Source organism: Furipterus horrens, unplaced genomic scaffold, assembly GCF_987537825.1.
Source record: "Furipterus horrens unplaced genomic scaffold, mFurHor1.1.pri manual_scaffold_1, whole genome shotgun sequence".
NCBI classification, from domain to species: Eukaryota; Metazoa; Chordata; class Mammalia; order Chiroptera; family Furipteridae; genus Furipterus; species Furipterus horrens.
This window is the reverse complement of record NW_028327171.1, coordinates 172,557,545-172,585,159: the sequence shown is the minus strand read 5'-3', so window position 1 is coordinate 172,585,159 and position 27,615 is coordinate 172,557,545. Positions and strand designations below refer to the sequence as shown.

Below are 27,615 nucleotides of genomic sequence, written 5' to 3'. Positions count from 1 at the left end.
TACACAGGGCCCTGGACGGGTGGCTCAGTTGATTAGAACATCATCCTGTACACCAAAAGGTTGCAGGTTCGATTCCAGGTAAGGGCACGTACAGGAGGCGACTCATCCCTGTTTCCCTCTCCCATCTATGTTTCTCTCTCTTTCTGCCCTCCCCCCACCTTCTTCTCTCTGTAAAATCAATGAAAAATATCCTCAGGTGAGAAAAAAAAGGAGAAAATACACAGGGCTCCTCAAAATGCAAGGTTCCCTGAAGCATTATAGGTTGCTTCATGCTACCCATTCACTGATCGAAACATAGATACATTTATATCCCCTCAAAAAAAATGATTTCACAAATATATTGGCTCCTAAGAGAAAAAAGTGGCTCCAAGTCACAATAAAAGCCTTTCTTAGGAATATAGCAAAACTGTTCAAAGCACCTGTTTCAAGAAGGAAAAAATATGTACCAGAAATGATTACATTTTTTAAAAATATTTACATAAAACTGTTCAGGAACTCAGCTTTTTGGATAAAGCAAAAGAAAATGGATTTCTTTCCTAGGAGTTCAAAACCTTGTTAATAGTGTTTTCATTATAAACTTATTGGTTCAAAAAAGAACTACCAGAAAAACTCCCTATCAGTAGCACCTTGAAATTCATGGTCCTATCACTATACAAGTTCTTACTATAAAAAAAAACAAAAATATGAAACAAAAAATCTGATTATTTGCTCAATACGAAAATTTACTACATTATCAAACTTTTTCTTCAAATAGGACATACGAAGCACAACATATGATCAGAAAAAGATTCCACTTAATACGATCTAATAACCTCTGCACTATTGAAAATCACAAATACTTTAAGTAGCATACAGCTTATCTAGATGCATATTAATGATTATAAATTGCATATGTCCATTTTAAACTTAAGGGAGAAAGCCTATAATTACAGATTTATTTTAGTAAATACCAAATATTCACTCTTAAAAAAATTCTCACACAAAACTTACAAAAGAATTTTAAAAGTAAGTCACCCTGTTCTAAGCTCATAGACAATAAAATAAAAAATGTGCCTCAATAGGGTTTTCACTATGAGGTCTGAATATACAAACAAAATCAAAGCAATAATGAATCCTATTAAAACGTGATAAAAATTAGACAGCATACCAACAAATGTAAAAAAAATACAATGTATTATACGAGTTTGAATGTAAAAACCCCATATTTATTAAACACATTATTACCTTAAAAACACCAAACCAGTTTGTTTTAAAGTGCTCCCCATTCAAGACCTTGGACAAAACCATCACTTCAAAGTGAATTTAAAGAACAGTTTACAAGGCAAACACTGACAATAGATATGGACAGAAACTACCCAAAAAATGCTATTTGTTCTTCAATTAAATAATGCCATTCTCAAGTGATACAGAACAATCTCCTTGAGAGAATTCCTTTTTTTGTATAAATATTTATAAATAAAAAATGCCTCTAGATATTCTAAAGAGCTGCAAACATTAATACCTTAAAACTGCAGCTTAATGTCTATTTTAGGAGGAAAAAAAAGCACTAAAATCCTCTTCATTGAAAGTCATTTATTTCTCTGGTGGAAGTGAGCAAGGTCACTACAACATTAACCTCTTTTCTAGAACAGTGTAAATAACAATGTATACATATCTTAAATTTGGTAGGTCATTTTTTGATGCAACAGAAAAATAAATAAATAAAAATTAAATACTTTAACCCAACATTTGGTATTGACAAATCAGTAGTGTCAACTTCACATATGAAGGACAGCACGATCTGGTTTGTAAAAAATCTTCAATGTCATGGTATTTGGGCTAAAAATATTTAGAATATTAAATGTTTCCTTTTTGCTTAAAGGAATACAGTACAATCACCATCAAGATGCTATTGTAATTCATTTTCAGCTAGGGTCAAGTGACCATTTGGTCCATGGCACAAGTTACATATATCACACTTCTGTCAAACTGAAACCTTATGTTTATAAGATCTCATGTTTATAAGCTACAATACACTGACTATAAGTTGTCAGTCCCTCACAGTTTTTTAGAAAAATATCTACATTTGTCTTTATGGATGTCAAAATGTTACACCATCATTTGTTTAAAAAGAAAAAGAGATGCACATTCATACTGTGAAGTTATTAGGAAAATACTCTTGCAAATAAACTATATAAAGATAAAATACACTTCAAAGGTATGTGGTTTTTGTTTGTTTCACACTATACTATAAAGTGCAGAGAAATCCTAAGGGAAAAACTACTCCCTATAACATAGTTTAATTACAGCAGCTTTTGCATAGCAATACTTAGAGGAAGTTGGACACTTCTGTTTCCTCAGGAAGAGAAGGATGAAATAGGATCTTCCAAGTCAGATTTTTTTTTGGCCATTAGTCTGCTTTCTTCAGGAATGGTTGTTGATGCCAAATCTCCATTAAGTGTATTTCTTGAACAGTGAACAGGCCCTATTAAAAAATTGATTAGAAGGTTAAACAGCTCATCAATATTAACTTCAATCCTCTGTGAAGAACATTTAAAGTTTTCTATTCAGAGACATGAATTCCTTTAACTTCCTGCTAGTTTTTTGATCATTTTTATAATAGAGAAAAATCTAACTTCTCTACTATTGGCAGTTATAAGGAGAAACTTCAACATTCTCAAGGTAAATTATGAAACTATCTGAGGTAGAGATATTTATGTTGTTCACAGCTAAAACCATGGTTGGCACATAATGGGGAGTCAATAAATATTTGCTGAATTGAATTTAGTCTTTATTAATTAACTATGGGTTTTTCAGCCTGACAGTTTTAATAATGTCAATAACCTCCCTGCTTTTAGGCAAAGAAACCAAGACCCAAAAAAAGGTTACATGCCAAACACAAGATCAAAAATTGGTAACAGAAATAGGGCTGAGTCAGGTCTTGCTCTTTTCATCACCAGACTTCCTGAGCAAAGCTGACAAGGCCACTCGCACTGAAACTTCCCATATTTCCATTTGGAATGCAACTCAAAACTACCTCTGTAGCTGCAGGTGAACACACCTAAACACACGCATGGTCCAGTTCCAAGGCAGTTGCACTTCTATAGGTACATGTTGTTTCAATTTAACATAAATATTTATTACTTTTATTTTTTAAATCTAGTTAATAAAAATAGGAGCGGCTCCATCTCTCAAAGAAAAGAATATTTAAGGATAAAGACTTTCAACTAAGACTGCCAATTGTAAAACATGTACTTCCTAAGAAAGAGCACTAATTCAATCTCTGCTTTGTCAACTAACTGTGACACTAAACTTTAGGATAAACAGAAGGAAATCTAAAGATAAAACTTCTGACCTAGCCTACACTTGCCAATTTAAAAAAGTTATAAAGAACTGAGATACATGTATGTATATGAATACATATGCATGTGTGTGTGATTAGTTTTGTTACACTCTTTACAACTAAATTGAGGAATTCTAAATAGAATAAGGCTTTACACTTAGGTATTATATGAAAACTCTGCCTAAAACAGTTTTTAAAAACTGGCTAGCTTTAAAATAACTAATTTAGCTATTGCAAACGAAAGCGTCCCCCTTAAAGAAAAAGGGAAGTAGCATTGAGACAAAAGTACAAGGCAGCATATAAAACTTTTTCATGAGCCCTGGGTTAAAAGGGTCATGGATAGAAGGAAGAAAGAACCAGGTAAATCAGAATACCTAGTAGCAGCCTCAGATAACAGCTTTTTCCCCATACCTAACCTCTTGAACCCTCTTTCTCTTTTCTGTACCTCCCAAAAGTTGTACTAAATTGGTCCAGGAAAGTTTCTTTCTCCCCTCCCCTTATCACCCTCACCCAAACTTTCCTTTCTTCATTTCTTTATCCACTGTCCCAACTTACACTGAAAATGCTAATGAGCAGAGTTGTGCTCTATATCAACAAGTAGATAATTAGTTCTATAATAAAAATGGGCATAAAAAAATACCATCAACTTCCAAAAATCTGAAAATGGCCAGGAGTCCCTTTTAGAATCTTCATCACCTTCATGAACTCTACATTCTCCTCTAAATAAACCTGTGTAACCTGGTTAAGTAAAACAACTCTATCTTAATTAACATTTTCAATATATTCAAATACTAGAAATCCAAAACCATTTGTTTTCCCATTTAGCCATACTATGAATTAACTGGGCTTTTCTAGGCAACCTAAAGAACCAAACCATCATTTGTCATGTCATTTCCACAAGGGAAATAAAATCTATGTTCCACACAACTAACTCACAAATACACTCTTGGAACAAAATCTGTTCCTTAATTAGGAACTATTTGTAATTTCTATCCCACATGCTTCATAGGCTTTCAATAAAGATTTTGAAAAGCAAAATCCTATTAATGGAATTGTGATAAGACCACATTTGTGTTCAGTGGAAATCATGGTCACTACTATCTAACTAAATAATCTGACATACTTTTAAAGTGTTTTCCCTGAAGAGAAAAATAATTAAAATTTAACATAAATCACAAAGCCTTTCCTAAAATATTAAATCACAGTATGCTCCCCCTTTAAGTAGTAAGGGAAAAAAAGGTACAGGAATAAATGCTCCTATAATTGACCACAACCAGCAGTAAAAAATTACTTTCCTTGGCCATTTCAAATGATCTAGTTAACAGGGCTGATTTTTTTCTTTGAACTCAGAACTTGTTTTTATTTTTTTTCTTATTTTCTTATTTTTTCTTAGAACTGTGAACTTGCTCTAAATCTTACCCACAATTTATTCTTTTTCTTCTAAAATATTTTTAAATGCAAATGTAGTGATAATGAAATATTTTGATATTATATGTAAGTCTAAGATATGGTATTTACAATGAGATACTCAGCGCATCTTAGTTAATAATAAAGGCATTTGTATAAGGATATATGAGCTCCTATTGATTATGTACTGTTGGCTTAACTCTCAATTAAGGAATTCAGTACTAAGTTTAAGGGCCCAAGTATATTGTTCACTTGTCAGTATTCTTCATTTCAACAATTACAAAGCCCCAAAATAATTCTGATGAATAGACCAAAGAAAGAGATGCCATCTAACTTACTGTCTGGGTCTTCCAGAGGAATATCATTACAGGAGTCTGTATCCGAGTAGGTTCTTCGGCGTCGCTGGGAGAGTCGGTGAAGTGTAGACACTGGTTCTTTTATAGAGTGGCTAGTCCTACAAATTAAATAAAAAGCATTAAGATGTGAGGCCTTAAACAAATGAAAATACCCTCAACTTATCTGGAGTTTTAAATGACTTCTCTTTAAATAAAAGAGGAACTACTTTATGTCCAAAGTTCTAGGTTCAGAGGTCAGGCCACGAGTAAGTCAAATTGTTTAGAATATGGCTGATAACTTGGATAATATGACCTCGAGCCAAACTAAATGGAAAAGGGGTACAATGAAAATGATTTCTTTTATAGAGTAAGATCCAGCTAGACAGTAGACATATCAGGGGGTTAACAAATGTCTGAAAACTAAAAGTTACGGATTTCACAAATGCACAGATCCAGTGTCAATCCATATCTAATTTAAAAAGGCAGAGTGAAGGAGGATGAGCAGGTAGTTTGGGAGCATTGTAGAGGTCAACTCAATGACAGCAGCATGAGAAAGATGGCAAATGGAGGCTAAAAAAACTATTTTTTAAAAAACAAGCCTAGAAAAATTAAAAACTAGAAAAATCAGTCTAAAAAATTCAACACAGAAACAAATCATCTCCACTCAATAGCATCTTAGCTATCACTGTATGAAAGCCCAGTATTACTGGTTTGTTAATGACCTTGGTTCATCAAGAAGAAAATGAAGTTTTTTTTTTAATTTTTATAATATCTTATTTAATAAGGTAAAAAATAAAATACAGGTCAGAAAAATTTCTCTCATAAAATTCTGTCAAAGGGATCAAGTTTCTATTTTTCTGGAAAATTCAATTGGTGAAACTCTTCATTTTTTGATAGGATTGGATATAAAGAGTACATCACTGGACTCCTGAGCACGTGATAGTTCAATCAAAAGTTACAAACTAATCAGAGGGAGAAAAAAAGGTGATAAAACAATAATAAGAGCTCCATTCCCACTTATTTTTAAAGTAGAGAAATGCTAGTCACTATAATCTCATCACTTTCAAATGAACCAAATAGGACAACCATAGCAATTTAAAAGAATATCACCTACCAAGATAAGGAATACTCTAATAGCCTGGGGTATTGGCAAGATCTGTTTAGAAGGTAAATGTTTTAAATGTATTGATAGTTTAAAATGTCAACTGGCTCTTCTGTCTTTTCAGTAAGATCTTTAGCTCTCATTGGACAATAGCTCAGCATGAACATAAGATGCTATAAAAAGCTGTAGTAAAATGAGCCTAAGCTTTAGAGCCTTGATATGTCAAAAATGGATTTCTATAAACTATCATTTGATATCATTTCAAACATCTGAAAAAGGTACAATAGCTGGCAAGGTGCTTACCTTGCTGGTTAATTTATTCCCTCATTTTCTTTCTTTACTGCCCTATACTAATCATTAAAAGAGATAAAAATGCTGAGCATATCAGAATCAGACTCTGCCCACACAGAATTTACACTCCATACCACTTTATGTTAAAAGTCCAACGAATTTCCCTAAGTAGGTATAATTTTGAGAAGACGTGATCAAAAGAAAAGGTTATTTTACCTCTCTGAACTGCAAGAACCAGGGTGGCTGATAGAACGCTTCATCTAGAAATTAAAAAAAGAAAAAAGCATAATCCATTAGTCAAGTAGAATAAAGCAGCTCTCATATATTATTATCTTCATTCAGAAAAAACATGGCTGACCAAAAAAAAATTTTTTTTACATCCTCAAGTAACATTATTAACACAATGTCAAGCTTTCTCTCTAATAACCATTAATGGGAATCCTTTTCGACACATACCAAAACCATGCTGGGTTCTTTTATCAATACTAAAAACCAAATTTTATATTTCATATCATATGTGTGTTTGTGTGTGTATACATAAATAAAAAAATGTGTACTTAACTAGTCTCAAAAACAATCAATATTTTTGACAAAAACGTGTGTCTAAGTAAGCCAGAAAATATTCTAATAAATCCCTCTCTCTATTTTTTAAAGGACAGGAATAGAGTCTAGGAGCAAAGCTTCTCTTTACCATTCATTATTCAGGTAGCTGTTACATAGATGTTCTAAAGTGTGGTTTTCAAGGAAGATGGCATTAATAATTCAAGTGTTTAAAGAACTCAGAAGAACCCTAAGCCTCAAATAGGTTTCTAAAAACATATATTTAAAATACAAATAAATAAAATTTATTAAGCAGATCATTAATAAATATGACAAATACTAAGCATAACTTAGAAGATTTGGCTAATCCACTAAAAAAATGAAAAGAGGAGGCCAAGTAAAACAGATTATTTCAATGTTTAACAAGATAGCAAGAGAACGGAGTTTATTATACTAAAGGCTAAGAATGGTTGCTTTTATATACAAGGCTCAAGAGTCTTACAGGTCCAATCCAAGTCTAATATTTGTGTTATGTAAATAAATGCCTTCTACATTTGTAACATGAGCCACCAGTTGCACTAAGAGATCCTAGTTGAAATGATAACAGTTATCACTCATCCACTTTGTAGTACAGGGACATCTAATATGACTGACATTAAGATGCTACTGGACATTAATATTTCCTTGAACAGATATCACTTTCTTTAGAATTACTCACCCGACATCCCCACTACAATTATCTCTTAATCTGTGGATCAAAGTGACCACTGTTTGAACTTCCATGATGATATGAAGTATAATTGAATGTAAGTTAATTTTAAGAGAGACACAATGAAAATAACTACATAAAATGGTTATCAATTTTGGAATTCTCAACTATTTCAACTTTATTTTTCATTTCTTCATGTTACCTTTTTTTAAAGGATATGCCCATGAATACTGTCTGACCTTACTTTCCATGCTATATGTCTCCAAAACTAATTACTATAAGCCACAATTTGTGCTTTATGTATGAGGGAAAATGGCACAGCAAGGAAAAGTGAACAGCAGCCTCTCACCGGATTTCCTACAATGTTTATATTGATAAAAAGTTTTGGTTTAATGTTTTTATTGATAAAAGCTTTTGGTTTAAAAGAGACAGTTATCGAGTTTCTTATACATAATACATACATGACCTCTCTAGACTAATAGAAAGCATTTTTGTCAGAAGTTTAATGCAAGAACAAGGCGGGTCTGAGGTATTTTTATTGTATTTGACTCTATACAGTATGCCTTAAATAAAAAACAAACAAACAAACAGTGATTTCCTTGTACAGCAATCTCAGGAACACAGCACCAAACATCCAATTCAAAAGATCGTTTTTTTGTTCAGCTGTATGTGCTATTTAACATTTCACAGTATATCTGTAACTGTTCTAAAAGCAATGTTGTCAGACTGTGTTCTACTGAATACTACAGCCCTATGAGATTTATTCAAAAATAAACAAAAAGGGTTTAATTCTCAAATAAATTTCAGCACCACCTCTCCTTCTAAGAGATTCATAATACACTTTAGCATAAAAGGTACAACAGAGAAGACAGGGAAACCCAATTTGTTTAAGTTAACCTAGCACTTCCCAAACTAATCTGGTCATAAAGCTCTTTTTCACAGTACACTTATCCCAGAAGACACTATTAGTCCATCATACATTGATTAAAAAACAATGATCTAAATAAATTTAGATAATAATCTTTACTAAATCTCTTATAACTAAATTTGCTAGGTGAGTAACAGAACCGAGGAATAAGCTATACCCTATTATTTCTTTGAATAAATAAGTCTTCAGATAATTGCTAGACTAGTAGCCAGGTGGCATTCTTCCTTATATAAAAGGGCTCCTGAACACTGTTTCATGAAAAAAATGTACAGCCTCATCAAACCTTGTCTCACCTGAGAGTTCCCCACTGCATGCTAGAGTTAAGTCGGTTAGCTTAAAAAGGACAACAGATCCACTGCCCCTCACAAAAAGGTACTTGTTCAGTGATCAAATCTGAGAAAATAACATTAAGCACCTAACATAAACAGGCCAGACCTTTTGCAATGAGCCTCTGATGTAGAAGGCACTGATTTTACAGATACTTGAAGTCCAGAGAGATTAAGAAACTTGCCTGCTCAGGGCGTTCAAACCCAATTGCAGACTATAAAACCCTGTTTCCCCTGTAACATGCTGCTTCAAATTCCTTACAACTCCTGTGAAGATTAGCTTAATTCTATCCCTATCCTATGTTTTTACCAAATAGAACAGTTCTCCCCAACCTTTTTCATAGCACAGCACTCAAGAGAACATTATGATATTTCCCTGGCACTCTGGGGTAAATGGCACCGCCCCTCCAAGGGCAGGGGATTATGCCCTTTGCACATGCTGAACCCATCAAATAAAAGGCTCCAATAGAGAATATGAACACAATAAAAAAAAATCCTACCTGTTGACTATTTCCCTCCCCCTGCCAGATTCCTCTTAAAAATTGAAACATGCAATATTACTAGAAGAAAAAAAGTTCCAACCATTTGAACAGGAGATGGTGACACAGGAGAAACTAACGGATCCGGATGGGACAGCTGAAACATCTCAGGTTTAAACTTGGCATTTGCTATCTTCACACATTCCTCAAGCGTTGTGATGAACGTATTACATGTGGCACTAAGTAGAGAAGAGGCTTCATTCATGTTCTGTAAAATTACACATGGAGTTGAACAGACTTATACACAACTATGTGGAATCATGCGCTACCGTACAATAAAGCAATAAGCAGGACACCTGACTAGGCTACATTCAAATCTATTTATAATACATAAGAATTAAAGCAACACTTGAATAATAATTGTCTCTCAGGTAAACAATGTATGAAATTAGATTCTAAGAAAAAATAAGTCTTACATTTAAGCCATTATTATACTGAAAAACTGTGTACAGACTTCATCTTAAATAAACCTAACCTCAACAGTGATTTTACAACTATCTGAACTCCAAAGGCGATCACAGCAGTGGAACACTTGGCGAGTTACCTAATAGCAGGCACAATTCATGTTTACCGCAGGCCCATTCTCCCATTTCTTCTTTGGCAGAATAAACACTCCTAATTTTTTTAGGACAGCAAAGTGCCCTGACTTTGGGGGGTAAATACAGACTGGTTTAAGCCAGTCATGGCTATTCCATGGCCCTTTGTCAAAACCTAAGTTTTCCTAGTTTCCATTGACCAAGGCAAAAAAACATGATGAGAAGTCTGCTGGGAAGTTTCTGGAATTTCTTGTCTCTTGATATAAGCCAAGGACAGCAAGTTGAGAGTTTCTCTCTACCAAGGCTACCTGACCACCCCCTGCCTCTGTGTGGCCTTGGCAGTCACCCTGAAACCTTGGGTCTTAAGAGAAAAACCCAATACAGCAAGAATGGCAGAGCAGAAAGATGGAGAAAGCCTGGGTCCCTGATACTGTCCCTGAGCTGCTACAGTAAATGTGAAGGCACCCACCTCCAGAAAGCTTGTGGTGACACAATATGTGGCCATAGGGCCTAATGTACCTACAACCAAATGCGACCTACCTCACACAAGATTCCTCCCCAACAGCAGAAGGTCACAGGAGAGGTAGCAAGATTTCTTGTCCCACTTCTCCCAAGCCAGGCAAAAGGGGACTAGAAACTGCACTGACTATTTTGCCAGAAAGCGATAGGGTTCACTAGTCCTACTTTATCAGAAAGAGTAAGCCTAATTCATAGCCTGAGTTTTTATTCTGAGTTTTTATTCCTACATCACTGTTGTGAGAATATTTTTTAAGTTAAATCATAAACCTAAGTATCAACTCTCAATAATTATGTTATGACTTTATTAGAAAAGAAGAATAGCAACTGCCCAATGAATTTAAATAGTTAGCCTGCAGAACAAATCCTGGAATGCTTCTTCCTCCCTCAAACTACCTCATTATCGATTGGCTGCAAAGATAGGTCCTGATTCCCTGAAGAAATGTGCTGATTCCTGCTTTCCTTTGTCTGCACAGATACAACCTGGATGATCCTACAGATTTCCAGATAGTCTCCAGTCAAAGCTCAAAATAGCTGAAAATAACTCATTCTGAAAATGCTTCCCTCACTCATCAGTGTACTGCAAAGCATAATCAGACATGAAAGGATCATCTTTGTTATACCTCTATGCTAGGAGATGAATGATTCTCATCATGGTGAACAAATTCTTGAATCGTATGAACTTGCTGCATTAAAAGGTCACAGTAGAGGCGAAGTTCAGACATTTTGGTTTTCAGAGATTCACTGGTTTCACTTATTTCTAAAAGGAACATACATAAACACTCAATTAGATTGATTTCATATCTTGGGGCAAAACAACAAATGGGATCATTAAAAAAGTAAGAGAGCTGCTCTCTCTATGGAGCATGCCGGGCCTCTCCCCACTCCCTTCTCTTTTCCCCAGGAGGCTCTCTCTTTTCCAAGCACTCTGCCCTTCTGGCCTCTTGCATCCCTCAAGGTACATTTCTTTCTCCCTCTTTCTCTTAAGCAGGATAAGAAAAAACATTTTAAAATAAAACAACAAATAATACCTATAGAGAGAAACCTTGGAAATAGCATACAAGGATCTAAGGAAACTACCTTCCCTTCAGATAAATAGGAAAAAAATGCAGTCATATTTCTCTCATGAAGTTTAGGTAGATTTAATTTTTAGAGACAAGGTGATGACCACTGACTGTCTTACACAAAGTATTTCCATTCCACCACTCATCTTTCATTGGAAATGTGCTTATATTTCTTCTTCTGTTAACTGGTTTTTCTTGTCCTTAACTCATTCTTCCAGTTCTGATGTTTGAGTTTTCTCTTAATAATATACAAATTAATAATTTATAAAACTTCTTACACACTTAACAATCTTTCACCTCTCCTATATACTGCAAATACATTTCAAGATCTGTCACCCTGTTTTCTTTAGTGTATAGTTTGGCATACAAAAGTTTTTAATTTCTATGTAATTAAAACATTTGTACATAAACATCCATTTATTTTCTTCTTTTCCTTTCATAACTTCATTTTTACATTATATTATTTTCAGTATTTTTAAATGAGTTTACTTTTAATATCTCTGGACTAAACATCCAGCCATAATCTCAGCCACTAGTTTACCAATACCTTCTAAATTACTACAGGTATAAGCAGCAGAGGAAGAAGAAAAAAAGACACATGGCAGATCCTGGTGCTTCTCCATCTCTGAGATAGTGGCACCGTTTTATGGTACTAGCCAAAAAGCTACTCTAGCCAGAGTGGACCAGAGCAGCTCTATGTGCCCATTTAACCTAAACTTCTACCCTATTTAAGTCCATTCCTTCTTTTTAATTGTAGTAAAATATATTACTGCGTTAACCATTTTTAAATATACAGTTTGCTGGCATTAACTACATACACATTGTCATACAACCATTACTCCTATCCATCTCCGGAACTTTTTCATCTTCCCCAAATGAAACTCTGTATATATTAAACACAAACTCTCCAATCTCTCCTTACCTAGCCTCTGGAAACAACCATTCTACTTTCTGTTTCTATGAATCTGACTACTCTAGGTACCCATATTAAGTGCAATCATACAATATTTGTCCTTTTGTGACTGGTTATTTCACTTAGCATAATATCTTCAAGATTCATCCATGTTGTAGCGTGTGTCAGAATTTCCTTTCTTTTTAATATTCCATTGTAGGTATATACCATACTATGTTTCTCCATTCTCCTACGTCTATGGTCATTTGGGTTGTTTCCACCTTTTGGAAAATGTGAGTATTCATTCCTTCTTATCCTACCTTTAGCCATACTATTACCATGATATTAATTTCATACATTTGAAAATTGTTTTAAGTTTAATCCTTAGCCTTCATTTTTTAATATGCATAATTTTAGTTGCTTTCACTATTTTAAATGACTTCTATTGTTTTTATTATAAAAGTAATATAAGGTCAATGAAAAATTTTGGAAAATTTAAAAACATAGAAAAGAAAAATCAAACATTACAATCTTACTACCAAAATATAAATACTATTGTTATTTTCACATTATATATGCATATAATTCAATACCATAAGTTATTTGCTTTCTTTTGATGTTTTTCTTGTTAATTAAAAAAAAATTTTAATTATATTTTGATTATACTATTACAGTTGTCCTTATTTTTCCCCCTCTGCTCCCCTCTACCCAACATCCCCCCCACCACAATCCCTCAGCCAATCCCCCCACCATTGTTCATGTTCATGGGTCACGTGTATGAGTTCTTTGGCTACTCACCTCCTGTAGTGTATTTTAAATCCCTATGGCTATTCTGTGACTACCTATCTGTACTTCTTAATCCCCTCATCTCTTCACCCATTCCTCCACAACCCCCTCCTATCTGGCAACCTTCAAAATGCTCTCCATATCCATAATTCTGTCTCTGTTCTTGTTTGCTTAGTTTGTTTTTTAGATTCAATTGTTGATAAATATGTATCTTTGCCATTTTACGATTCATAGTTTTGATCTTCTTTTTCTTAAGTAAGTCCCTTTAACATTTCATATAATAATGGTTTGGTAATGATGAACTCCTTTGGTTTTTTTATTGTCTGGGAAGTTCTTTGTCTGCCCTTCAATTCTAAATGATGGCTTTGCTGCATAGAACAGTCTTGGCTGTAGGTCCCTGCTTTTCATGACTTTGAATATTTCTTGCCAATCCCTTCTAGCCTGAAAAGTTTCTTTTGCGAAATCAACTATAGTCTCATGCGAACTCCCCTGTAGGTTACTAACTTCTTTTACCTTGCTGCTTTTAACATTCTCTCTTTATCTTTAACCTTTGGCATTTTAATTATGATGTGTCTTGGAGAGGGCCTCTTACATTTCATCTTGTTTGCGACTCTCTGTGCTTCCTAGACTTGCATGACTATTTCCTTCGCCAAATTAGGGAAGTTTTCTTTCACTGTTTTTTCAAATTGATTTCTGTTCTTTCTCTTTCTCTTCTCATTCTGGCACCCCTATGATGCAAATGTTGGAATGCTTGAAGTTGTCCCAGAGGCTGCTTATACTGTCCTCATTTTTTAGGATTCTTTTTTCTTCTTTTTGTTTTGATTTGTTGTTTTTTGCTTTATGTTCCAAATCATTGATTTGATTCTTGGCTTCATTCACTTTACTGGTGTTTCCCTGCAAATTGTTCTTTATTTCAGTTAGTATATCCTTTGTTTCTGACTGGATCCTTCCTATGCTGTTGAGGTCCTCACTGAGTTCCTTGAGCATCCTTATAACCAGTGTTTCAAACTCTGCATCTGATAAGATTGTTTATCTCCATTTCATTTAGTTCTTTTTCTGGAGTTCTGATCAGTTCTTTCATTTGGGCCATGTTTCTTTGTGTCCTTATTTTTGCAACCTCACTGGGTTTGTTTCTATTAGGTAGAGCTGCTTTGACTCAGTGTATTGGTAGTGTGGCGTAATGTAGTAGGTGTCCTATAGGGTGCAGTGGCACAGTCTCCTTTATCACCCATGCTAGGTCCTCAAGGTGTGCCCTTCGTTTGGGCTAAGTACACCCTTCTTTTAATTGAGCCTTGATTGCTATTGGTTGGTCAATGAGAGGGATTTACTCAGGCCAGTCAGCTGCAAGGACTGGCTGTGACCACTTAACACCAGCCTCTACCCTCTGTGGAGAATCAGCTGAGCGGGGGCAGGGTGGTGGTGTTCCGACAAATGGTCTGTAGCTATCCACTGGGTGCACAGGCCCAAGGTTTCCCTGATGATACAGGCCAAGGCCAGCCCCCACCTGTGGTTTGCCTGAGGCTACCATGCCTGAGCTATAAAGCAAGCTGAGATGGCTGCTACTATGTTGGGCTTGAAGATTCCCAGGTGGTGCCAAGCTATGACTCTAGGCTGGTTGCTGCTAGTATTGGGCCTGGGGCTCACCGAGGCCAGCTGTTGCTTGTTTGGGAGGATTTAGGAAGTTGTGAAACATGATCCAAGATCAGCCACTCATATAGAAAATCAGCTTTGGTGGGCCCATAACTGGAGGGGCAAAGTATCTGGGGATTTCTTAGGTGGGTCAAACCGTGTTAGCTAGGTTGATGAGAGTCTCAGATGTGGCACCATCTTGTTGGTTCCATGACTCTGCGAGGGCAGGGCTCAGGAAAGGGACAATGGCCTCTGCTCTCCCAAGTAGCCAACACTTCAACCTCTCCCAGTATGCCACTGGTACCCTTCAAGCTGCCCCCTAGTGATGGAGCACAGAGGGAGTAAGTCTGAATAGTTGAGTCTGTGTGGGTTCTTTAAGGTAAACTGCTTGGGGCTCCAGAACTTTCTTCTACGAACTCAATTCCAGCTGGTTTTTGCAGCCAGAAGTTGTGGGGACTTATCTTCCTGGCACTGGAAACCTGGGCTAGGGGCCTGGTGTGGGGCTGGGACTCTCATTCCCGAAATATCCCTCCCCAATTTTTATCCATCAAACGTAGGTGTGGGACCAGCCCATTCTGTGTCTGTGTCCCTCACAGCAGTTCAGATGGATGTGATTTCTTTAATTCAGTAGTTGTCAGACTTCCATTCAGCTTGATTTCTGACGGTTCTGAATGATGGTTGTTCTATATTTTAGTTGTAATTTTGAGAAGAGGTGAGCCATGTCTGCCTACCCTGCCATCTTGACTGGAAGTCTACTTTTGATTTTTATTTAGTCCTTTTAAACTGGCAGTATATGTGCATGATAAAGTCAAAAGGTATACGGTAAAAAGTGAGTCTCCTTCTCACCAATTCTCTTTCCAAAGGTAATAACCTGATCAATTCTTACACGTCTGTACTGAGCTATCCAATTAATGGATATATGTAATTTGAATTTTGTTTTTTTCAATTATCATTTAATCTTGGATATTTCCTCACATCATTAAAATTCCTTGTGAATATTTTACTGCATGTATAATAATATGTAGGCCTGTGGAAGCACTGTATAGAGTACTGAACCATTCCCCTGCATTCAATTACATTGTTTACAATTTTTTTACTATCATAAGTATATATGTATGTAAATCTACATTTCTGATTATTTCTTTGGGATAGATTACTATAAGTAAACATGACAATTTACATTTATGTAAGAAAATATTCTCACTGCAAGGGAAGTTACCTTTTTCTTTTTTAGTCCTAGTATCAGTCAAACAGGCTTTGGAGCTTCCCAGAGCAACCAGCCACCTCTGTCTTTCAGCTGCATTCACGGCCTTCATGTAGAAATGCTGCTCTCCTGGAATGATTAATTCCATTCTTGTGTTGTCTGCTGAATGGACTATGATGACCAACAAAGAGGAAATACAGTCACAGACTTAAGTAAGTTGGGGACAATGAAATCATCACTCTTACACAGTTTTAGATGTTTCAGATTCCTAAGGAAGGGGCTGCCTAGTGGTACCCTCCAAACCACCATTCTCACATCTATCCCAGCTGGTAGGAGTGCCATATGAAAGAGAAAACACCATCAAATTAACTACTAAGAAGTGAAAACTAAGAACTCCCTCCCTTGGGGCCAACTGTACCACCTTAAATACATATACATTATTCTACTTATAACAAAGTTTTTACTGATTTCTCTGAAGGCAGTCTCTGCTTTGGTATTCCCCTAGCCTGGGACAGTGCCTGGCATAGATGAAGCACAATAAATGGTAACTATGGCCAGCTTCTGTTAGAACAAAAGTTCTCAACTAATGGGCATATCATAATAACCTGGAAAGCATGAATATTTTGGAGACCTTCTCCTCTTACCCTCCATCCTCCTCTTCTACACCCTCCTTTGATATTCTAACAAAAGAGAGCTAATCAAGAATTATGCTGAGCCAATCCTAAATCTTTGTTGTAAAACTAAATGTATTACATTGTCATTAATCACCAAGTATTTACTCAGCTCGGAACAGTGATGGCAGAGAAGATAGAGCAGGAGCAAAAAGAGGTCTTTGTTCTAATAGAGGTTACAGTTTAACTGAGGAAACAAACTATCACACTAAAAATAATCAAAACACCTGAAGTTGAACTCTTTGGTATAGAGACTTCATGTGCAGTTATAATGAGAGAAAGGTAAGAAAAGAAAGAAAATAAAAAAGGCTTCAAGGAGAGGGATTTTTGAAAACAGGACTTGCTTAAGCTGAAACAGAAAAACTGCATGAGAAAAGTTCTAGATGAGGAAATAAATATAATATGTACTGAGAATATCAGGAGACAGGCCTAAATGAAGCATTGTGTTGTATTACAAAGTAATGATATTTATGAATGAACAAAGGATCCATAATGGGAGCAAAAGATTTCTAGACTAGGATAAAATCACTGAAATCCCAAAGCTCCAAGAGTAACTCTTTTTTGTAATACTAGTGAAAGCACCAATAGCTACCTTAAAAGAAAGCAATGCTCTAATTTCCTATGATGTTTCTACAAAATGAAACTAAAATAAGATGACTCATTTTTCAACAGATCAGAATTTATGTATTAGTCAAGGGTTGTACGCTCCAAAGTAGTCACCCGAGAAGGCAACAAACTTAAGAACAATGCTTCCAAACCACCAATTTCTTTGATAAATGGACAACATAGCTACATGTAAAACAGTAAAAATTTAATGAGATTAAAACCCTAATTAAATATAAGAATATACCATGCTATTGGATCAGAAGACTCAATATTGTCAAGAATACAATCCTCCCCAAAATGATGTATAGATTCAACGCAATTCCAATCAAAATCCCAACTAATACTTGTGGGTATTTATAAGCAGAATTTAAAATGTCTAAGGAAATGCAAAGGGCCAATAATTGACAAAACTAAAAGGGAAGACTAGCCAACATTAAGAAGTATAAAGCTAAAGAAATTAAGACAGTGTGATATTCCCACAAGGACAGAAAAACAAGCCCATGGAGCAAAGGTCTAGAAAAAGAACCACAAGTACATGGTCACCTGCTTTGTGATCAAGATGTCTCTACAATGCAGTGGGTGAAAGACTGGTCTTTTTAATTAGTAATGCTCAGTTAACTAGATACCCATATGTGGGCAAAAAAGAAAAAAAGAATCTTGACCCCCTTCCTGTGATTTAAGCAAATCACAGACCTAATATAAACCCAAATATAAAAGGTAAAACAGTAAACTTTCAAGAAGGTAACCTAAGACTTCTTAAGTGGGACATAAAAAGTTCTAATAAAAAAATTGACAAACTGGGTTTTAATGAAATTAATAACTTGTGTTCATCAAAAAATACCATTAATAGAATGAAAATGCAAACTACAGAGTTGGAGAATACCTTTTCAATACAAAAAATCGTTCAGACTATATAAATAACTACAAATCAACATTAAAGATAGCCCAATTTAGAAACTGGGCCAAAGAATTGAAAAGGAACTTCAAAAGAGAAAGTTCAAATGGCTAATTATATCTGAAAAAATAATCAACATCATTATTTACGGAAGAAATGCAAGTTAAACCACCATAAGATAGCACTAACACTAGAAATATCCAAAATCTTAGCAAATATCCAGTTTTGTCAAGGGTGCAAAGCAACTGGTACTCTCATAATCTGCTAGTTGAAAAATAAATCAGGACAACCACTTTGGTAAACAGTTTGGCACTACCTATGACAAAGATTTTCCCTTTGATCAAAATTCATTCAGGCTCCTCTGAGCCCTTTGCTTGACTAGGACTTGGATTTCCATCTCTGTCTTTGTAGAGTCCAATTTTAGCAAGAATCTTGCCAAGTCAGTTTAGCCAGAATCCACCACCATCAATACCTTATCTGACCAAATTCCTCTTTCTTACCATCCCCCAGGTAAAATCTGATCACCCTGGCCTGCCTTTCACAAGAATCCTGTTAGGTCAGTTTGACTAGAATCCCCCTGTATACCTGAAATTTCCTCTTAGTAATTTTCCATCCACCTATTCCCCATTCTGCTCCTTAACTATAAATTCCCACTTTTCCTTGTATTCAGTATTTACAATTGAGCCCAATCTCTCTCCCCTACTGCAAAACCCCATTGTTGTAGTTCAGGTCCATTACAGACCTGAACAGTCTGTCTTGCTGTTTTAACAAGTATCAAGAGTAGTTTTTTATCTGTTAAAGTTGATTTAGCAATTCCATGCTAGTTCCAGATATATACTGAACAAAAATGCATATATATGTTCAACAAAACAAATATATTAGCATGTTTATGGCAGCTTTATTTATAACAGTCCCAAAATGGGAAAAGATAAAAACACCCATTGACAGTACAGTGGATAGTCAAATTGTGGGATATTGACACAGTGGAAATACTACACCTCAATAAAAACGACTGGACTAGTTACACAGAACAACAGAGATGAATTTCACAAAAATAATGTTCAGTGAAAGAAGTGAGACACAGAAGAAAATACTGATTTATTCCATTTATAAAATGTTAATATTTATCTGTGGTGATAAAAGTCAGATTAATGGTTATCTTTTAGAGGGATTAGTGCAGAGGGGACCTGATAATATCCCAGCATCTTAGATGCTGATAATAATCTAATTCTTGATCTGGGTGGTGCTTACACAAGCGTGTTTACTTTGTGAACATTTTTCAAACTGAATATTTAAGATTTGTGCCCTTTTCTATGAGTATATTATTCTTTTATAAAGTGATTGAGCAGAAAACAACAACAAAATTGCTACCATGGCTTAAAAACATTTTGGAGTTGCCTTAGAATTCTGCTACTTAACAGTCTTTTGAAATCCTTAAGGTTGGCGAATTTTTGAACTCTGAATGTAATATGATTTCTGATTCTCATCAAATCTCACTTGGAACTCAATCTGGGGAATAAGATAAGATAAAGCCATCACTTTTTAAAAAGATACAAAACTCATGCTTTGAATGTACTTCTCTTGTGTGATTTATAAAAATAAAAGAACAAAATCAACCCCATGTATTTCAGGGAACGTGCAAATAATAATACACCAGGCTGAAATATTTCTGTATCTTATATAGCCATGACTCCCTGTAGGAGTTTAACATTCACTCTTCTGGAGCCCTAGTTTTTCCTTCAATTCTCTTTGAAGAATTCAATACTTTTCATTATCAGTTTGCCTGATCTTTCCTTCCTACCTACACCCTACACACCCCAACCACCCCAGCCACACATACAAATGAATCAATGGTCCATGAAACCTTCCTTTGTAAAAATTACAGCATGACTTATTGCTTTATTTCTCCCATTTTGGGAGAACACTGTATGGAAAGGAGGTGGGAGGGTAAGTTTACAGTAGAGGAACCTGACAAACACTGCCTCAGCCACGTAGTCAAGGTTAACATTAAGAGTGATATGTCCTGTTGATAGTATGCACTCTTCCTATGGTGTGAAGAGAATGGCACTTTACCTCTGTGATTTTCTTCCCTTAAACCCATAACCCCAGTCTAATCATGGGGAAAACATCAGACAAATTCCAGAAGAGGAGCTTCCTACAACATTCCTGACCAGTACTCCTCAAAATGCTGAAGATCATCAAAAAAGAAAGAAAAGATGCCCTGGTCAGTGTTGGCTGGAGCATTGCAGGTTTGATCCCCAGTTGGGATATGTACCCCAGTCAGGGCACGTACAAAAAGGCAGCCAATCGATGTTTCTCTTTCACATCAATGTCTTTCTCTCTGTCTCTCTGTCTCTCTTTCCCTTCCCTTCTCTCTAAAAGCAATGAAAAAATGTCCTCAGGGGAGGATAAAAAAAAAAAAGAAAAAAAAAAAAAGGAAAGGAAAACATCTCTATTACCTAGAAGAGTTTATCCTTTATTCAGCAAAGAACCAGTTTATGATTCTGACTTCATACTTTATCAAAAAATCTACAAAACTTTAGTGTTCATCTTCCAATCTTTACAATTCCTTTCTACAAGGATGAAAAAGAACACTTTGTGGACTCAGCATGGACACTTAAGTGGCATCCACAAAATATTGTTTTCCAAGTCCAAATTGGAAGACATGCACTAGTACTTTGAAATGTAATTCAAAGTATGTTTACAGAGAAAAATATCAAAAACTGTACTTAACAAAGCTAAGTCCCACTCCTCGATGCTAAGGAAATAAATAGTATTAAAAGATCTCTACTTGGCCCTGGTCAGGTGGCTCAGTTGATTGAAACATCATTTTGTACACCAAAAAGGCTGTGGGTTCAATTCCCAGTCAGGGCATATACCTAGGTAGTGGGTTCAATCCCCAGTTGGGGCACATACTGGTGGCAATTGATTGATGTTTCCCTCTTATTGATCTCTTTCTCTATCTCTCTCTCTCTCTCTCCCCCGCCCCTCTAAAATCAATAAGAATATCCTTGGGTGAGGATTACAAATAAATAAATAAATCGATCCCTAGTTGGTTAGAAATAATTTTTTCCTGTTTTTGGAGTATGCTGCAGAACCCTTTACTTACCTTTACATAACTTCACATTCCTCTAAGTCACTTACCTTTAATTTCACAAACTGCCATTTTTATACTTCCTTTGCTCCCTTTGCAAACATCATCTTGTGAATCATAGTAGGACAGGATTCCATTATCTAAAACAAACCAACGAGGCTGCCAACCTACAAGAACATAACAAATTAACAAGAAATTACTTTCATCACATGGAAAACTATGATTTCAAAACTTACCATCCACGTTATTTCCTTGCTCTAAAATAACATTCTGACAATGAATTTTTTGAAGTATATTTTATTGATTATGTCGTTAGAGTAGTCACAATTTCTTTTCCCTTTGCTCCCCTCTTCCCAGTACCCCCGCTTCCCTCCAGCAATCCCACCCCTCTTTGTTCATGTCCATGGGTCATGCATATAAATTCTTTGGCTTCACCCTTTCCTATATTATTCTAAATTCCTCCTGTCTATTTTGTACCAACCAAGTATGCTTCTTAATCCCTGCACCATTTCCCCATTTCTCCCCCTTCCCCCTCCCAGCTGATAACCCTTCAAATGATCCCCACACCTATGAATCTGTTCCTGTTCTGGTTGTTTGCTTAGTTAGTTTATGTTTTTATTTTTTCAGATTCAGTTGTTGATAGTTGTGAGTTTGTTGTCATTTTAATGTTCATAGTGTTGATCTTCTTTTTCTTAAATAAGTCCCTTTAATATTTCATATAATAATGGCTTGGAGATGATGAACTCCTTTAGCTTTACCTTGTCTGGGAAGCGCTTTATCTGTCCTTCCATTCTAAATGATAGCTTTGCTGCATAGAGTAGTCTTGGTTGTAGGTCCTTGCTTTTCATCACATTGAATACTTCTTGCCAGTCCCTTGTTGCCTGCAAAGTTTCTTTTGAGAAATCACCTGATAGTCTAATAGGCACCCCTTTTGTAGGTAACTCTCTGCTTTTCTCTTGCTGCTTTTAAGATTCGCTCTTTATCTTGAACCTTTGGCATTTTAATTATGATATGTTTTGGTGTGGTCCTCTTTGAGTCTAGCTTCTTTGGGACTCTCTGTGCTTCCTGGACTTGTTATGTCTATTTCCTTTCCCAAATTTGGGAAGTTTTCCTTCATTATTTTTTCATATAAGCTTTCGATTTCCTGCTCTTCCTTTTCTCCTTCTGGCACCCCTATGATTTGGTTGTTGGCATGTTTAAAGTTGTCTCAGAGGTTCCTAAGCCTCTCCTCATTTTTTTCAATTCTTGCTTCCTCATTTTGTACTAGTTGACTGATTTATTCTTCCTTATATTCCAAATCATTGATTTGAACCCCAGTTTCCTTCTCTTCACCATTGGTTTTGTGCATAGCCTTTACTTCTTCCCTTATGCGTTTGCCATACTTAAGCATATCTGTCAAGCCTGTCAGCATCTTTATCACCAGTGTTTTGAACTCTGCATCTGTTAGGTTGGCTGCCTCCTCGTTTGTTAAGTTGGCTATCTCCTCATCACTTAGTTCTCCCACTGGAATCTTGATCCGTTCTCTCTTTTGGGTCATACTTCTCTCTGTCTCCTCATTTTGACAGGCTCCTGTATTTGTCTGCCTCTGTGTCTTAGGTAGAGCTGTCGCACCTTTTACATTGTAATAGGCAGAGCCTTAGGTATTCGTCAGTGCGGGGCAACTTGTTTTACCACGTTGTGGTACTGGGGGTGCGGCCTGAGAGGAAACAATGCCGCTTGCTCAGTACTTACACCTTTTCCAGGCACTTCTCCCACTTCCATATGAGCCTGACACCTCTCTAGTTGTTACCCTGGCAGTTGTTCCCAGATAGGGTGGGTCTGCAGATGTTCTAGGACCATGGGGGCCCTTTGAAAAAGCAGATTCTGCTGAGAGACCAGCAGTTTCTGCCTCCACCCCAACCCCCACTGGTCTGCACAGTCAGAAGTAATGAGGCTTTATTGTCCCCAACACTGAAACCGTGAGCTGTGCAGTCTGGTCTGATGCTGGGAGTGCTCCCCAGGTATCCATCTGAACTTTTTAAAATGTTTGACTGTGCTTTCTGCTGGCCTGCTGCTGCCACCAATGCTGCTACCACCGCTGCTGCCGCCACCACACTGCATCCTCTCTGCCCCAGCTCTGCCCCTCCTACCTGTCTGGATGAGTATTTCTTTATATATTTGTTCGTTGGACTTCCATGCAGCTCGATTTTCTGGAACTTCTGGTTGTCTCTAGTTTTGAGGTAGTTGTATTCCTTCTTAGTTGTGAAGGGGGACACAGGGTGTCTATCTAGGCCTCCATCTTGGCCGGAAGTCTCTGACAATGAATTTTTTAACCAATAAGCCTTACCCAAACTGTTTTTGCATCTATCTCTTCTTGCTGGGAGGGATTTCTGAGGAAATTTCTAGATCAGCATAAATATGGGGAGTAACACCTTTATTCTGGCTCACAACCTTCTCACTAACAACCCATAAGAACCATCCTCAAATGCAGGCCTATACAGGGTACAATATAACTGTCTCCTTTTTCTAAAAGGGAAGAGAGTTGGGTTATGATATAATGGGGGAAAAAAACAGAAGACCTTAACTCTAGCCCCAGCTCTACTATCATTGAGTCAGATAACCTGGGACAAATCTTTTTATATCAATAAATATCAAAAATACACATCTCTGAAATGAGTGGATTAAATATAAGACCCCTTAGATGCCACCTAGTTCTCTAATTCTACAATGTGACCTTCCCTCTCTTATAAAATACACTTCCTAAGCAAACTCCTTTGTGCATAGTGACTGCTGCTGGATGAATTCCAGTCTCTTACATAGAAGCTGCATGTCCTGTGGTGAGACATGGATTCCCTACCTCTCCTCTTCTTCTTGCTGTGCTGCTGCACAGCTTTGGCAGAAATGCTAGAGACTGCAATCATTCATTTAGTTAGTATTTATTCCGTGACTAGATCACGCAACTATCAACTGACTTGGCTCTAAGGCAAAGCTGAGAATGAGGATGATGACTTTTCTCAGAGCTCAGCTCCCACTCTTGGAAGCCAAACTCAGTGTTTCCTGAAATCCTATTGAGCATGCTACTAATTTACAACAGTTCACTGATTAATAACATGGTGACCATGCTGAAGGCAATGTGACTGTCCCTGTTCTTTCTGTGACTATGAAGTCACAATTCAGTCTGCTCGTTTTGGATATTGCCTGCTATATGATTACTCAATTCCATTTTTTGAGGGCCAAATAGTGCCAAGACAGTGACCGATGGGGGAAATCATTCTTATATCCTGATACAGACCCAGGATTTGCCTACCCAAAAGCCTTTACCTGTAACATTTTTAAAATGACAAAACTGAGTTATCACAAAAAGATTAAATTTCACAGCTGGGAATGTCATAATACAGTTCAGAGAGATGGATATCCAAAAAAAGTTTCAGATGCTTGGAAAACTTTTTTATTAAACACTATATTCCTTAATGAGGCCTAGCAAATTAGAAGGTAAGTTCTTTTGGTACATGAACTTTATTTTATTCATCACTGCATTCCCAGCACCTAGAATGGTACCTGGCACATACAGGTACAAAAAAATATATTTCTCCAGTGACTGATTAAATACCAGAAAAGTGAGATATTGCATATTATTCATGAAAGTATGGATATGAAGTATATGCATGAGAGTATGTTGTATTGAGCATAGACAGAAATGATGAAAACATTTTCTCAAACACTAATTCACCTTGGCAAACAAATTATAAGCAGAGTGTGTGAAAACACACTCCTCCACCCTGGGCCCTGTGTGATTCTGTAAGCTTGCAATATTGTGATTCAATGTTTTGAAAACAAATATAGAGAAAAATGATTCATTTAGAATTTATAGCAACCTGAATGGTGAGCATGGTTAATTAATCTATGACTATTCATTATCTCTTCACACCTTTTTGAAGAAACACTTAATAAAACAATCTCTAACTGATTCACACATTCATAAAACAGAGGGCTATATCTTTAAAAAAAAGATTCATAGGTATTCCTCTTTTAAATTCTATTTTTTAAAAAACCACATTCTTTTTATCTCAAACTAACAACTGTTACTAAAACCCTTATTCTCTACAAAGGATTCTCAAAGAACACTGTCATTTTGAACTGGAAGGTTCCTTAAAGATCACTTAGTATAAACAGCTGCTCAGCCTTCTGACATAAGATGAACTAAAATTAAAAATCAGCATGTCAGCATGCCATTGAGCCAAATTTGAATTTTAAAAATGGAATTCTTCCAAACAAAAGATTTAATTTCATCACGCTTCTACACTGAATACTAGCAGTTAACTTAAATGCTCTGCAGTGACTAAAACCTTAAGCACATGTGGTTAAAAGCTCAACCAGCTGGTGTTCAGCGCCATAGAAGATGAGAAAGACAGCAAGTAACCAAGGCCATATTTCGATACAGTAATAAATTATGACTCTTCTCAATAATCATCCATTGCTCTGGGCTATGCATAAGTGGTTCCTTCAAAAGACCTCACAAGGCACAATAAACATCTGCAATGAGATATCATTTGCATCTCAAATGACAGATATTACTTTCTTAAAGTTAATACAATATCTCAACTAAACAATATATAAATGCTTAATAAAAATATTTGCTTCATTTTTAAATGTTTCCTGTTAAAAGATATTTATAGAAACAAATCGTTTGACATTTTAGTGTGAATAAAATAAAACATCCATCTATCATAAATGATAAAGCATTTGCTACTGTAAATCTGGCATAGCAATTTAATTAATAAAAAAAAGAAAACAGGGGCAACTGTAGCTCAGTACTTATGTCTCAAAGTGTTTATGTGCAAATTTTGCACAATGTCAGGTGGGCACAAGTTGAGTGTACCCTACAATTACTATGGGGTATAATACTTTTGGCTGGGTAAGTGGGCAGCGAGTCAAGAGTTGCCTATTATACTGGACCAAGAAATCTGTTTGCTATTTAATCTTATTTAAAACCCATCCCCTTTCCTCTAATTTGGTGAGATCATAGAATTCTGGACTGGAAGGCACCTTCAGGATAAACTAGTTGATCACTTTGGCCTCGGAATGAGCTCTTGAGAGACTAAGTGACTTGTCTTTACTGCTGGTTGATGGCAGAGATGGGACTAGAAATCAGATTTAAGAGTCTTAATAAGTCAGGTGGTTGTTGTCAGGGAAAAGGGCCGTCTGTAGTGGTCTCATTTCTACAGAAAAACCTAAATGGGGAGTTCTTTCCAACCCACTGCATGAGTGAAACTCACTTGCCTGCTCCACTTCGGTATATTGCCCGTTCTTTCACTATTTCTCACATCTACCTGAATTCCAAAACAAAGGTACCTCATTGACAACCAACTCCTAAGAGAACATTATCTAGGGACAGCTTCCCGAATCATGCTTGCTGCGCTTAAACTTCAACAAGAAAACTGTTCAAAAAAAAACGTGTTGCTAAGGTAATTAAAAGAAATATAGAAAATATTTCTTAAAATTAAATTTTAATCTTAGCCCATTCCAGCCATAATTAGACCCTTAAAACTCAGTCATGATCAAAATGCTGAATTAAGTGTGAATAAAGTCAGAGATGACAACAGCCAGCGCAGAGTGGCTGAGAATTGTTCAGAAAGCTACAGGAGTAAACAGAGTATTGTGACTCCCGCAAAGAAGTGGTGGTCAGGTGCACCTGCCACCCTCACGAAGGCGCGCTGTCTCGCACTGTCTCCTGCAGAGGCCGGAGGGGCTCTAACGGGGACACGGAAAGGGATTAATCCCGGGAACCAAGGCGAGCCAATTCAGAGGGTCACCAAAGGCCAGGCAGCGGAAGGAGCCTCCCCGGCCAAGCCCTCCCAGGGCACCCAACCCCTCATACCTGTGAGATAGTTGGTCCACTTGTACAGAACCCCCTCCATGCTTCAGAGCCCGGTGCCGCTCATCCTCCCGGCCCGACGCCGGCCGCGGTGATGGGGTAAGCCCGGAGCCTGGAGAGCCGCTCCCAGCCTGCCGGACCCCTTCCCCGGGCGGCCCCAAGCGCCCCTCAGCCCGCGTGCGCTGCCGGTACGTGGCGGGCCCTCAGAGGCCGGGACGGCGGCCGCCGCGTGGAGCTCGGCGACCGCGAGGCGCGGGCTCAGACATCCCCGGGATAGCTTAGGCGGCGACAGCAACAAAACAGTAACCGCAGCCCGCCTCCCGCTCGCGTTAAACGCGGCAGCTCCCTCCTCCTCGCCTGCCTTCCTTC

At 36.9% G+C, this 27,615-nt stretch overlaps 1 protein-coding gene across 1 annotated transcript; it reads right to left on the bottom strand.

The window, feature by feature from the left end:
- Positions 1–1,019: 1,019 nt before the first annotated feature.
- Positions 1,020–27,615, bottom strand: PLEKHA3 (pleckstrin homology domain containing A3). Its single transcript, XM_090268114.1, has 8 exons — positions 27,250–27,615; positions 21,443–21,559; positions 16,142–16,297; positions 11,175–11,311; positions 9,543–9,707; positions 6,674–6,717; positions 5,068–5,183; positions 1,020–2,464 (listed from the first exon to the last, which is right to left on the bottom strand). The coding sequence occupies exons 1-8, from the start codon at positions 27,287–27,289 to the stop codon at positions 2,337–2,339; spliced, it is 903 nt and encodes a 300-aa protein (XP_090124240.1). The 5' UTR covers positions 27,290–27,615; the 3' UTR covers positions 1,020–2,336.

Excerpts from the sequence above, each read along its gene's own strand:
- PLEKHA3 (XM_090268114.1), bottom strand. The coding sequence starts at position 27,289 with ATGGAGGGGGTTCTGTACAAGTGGACCAACTATCTCACAG. Across the intron at positions 16,298-21,442 it reads GGCAGTTTGTGAAATTAAAG|TCCATTCAGCAGACAACACA; the intron begins GTAAGTGACTTA and ends TGGTCATCATAG. Across the intron at positions 2,465-5,067 it reads TCCTCTGGAAGACCCAGACA|GGCCTGTTCACTGTTCAAGA; the intron begins GTAAGTTAGATG and ends ATTTTTTAATAG.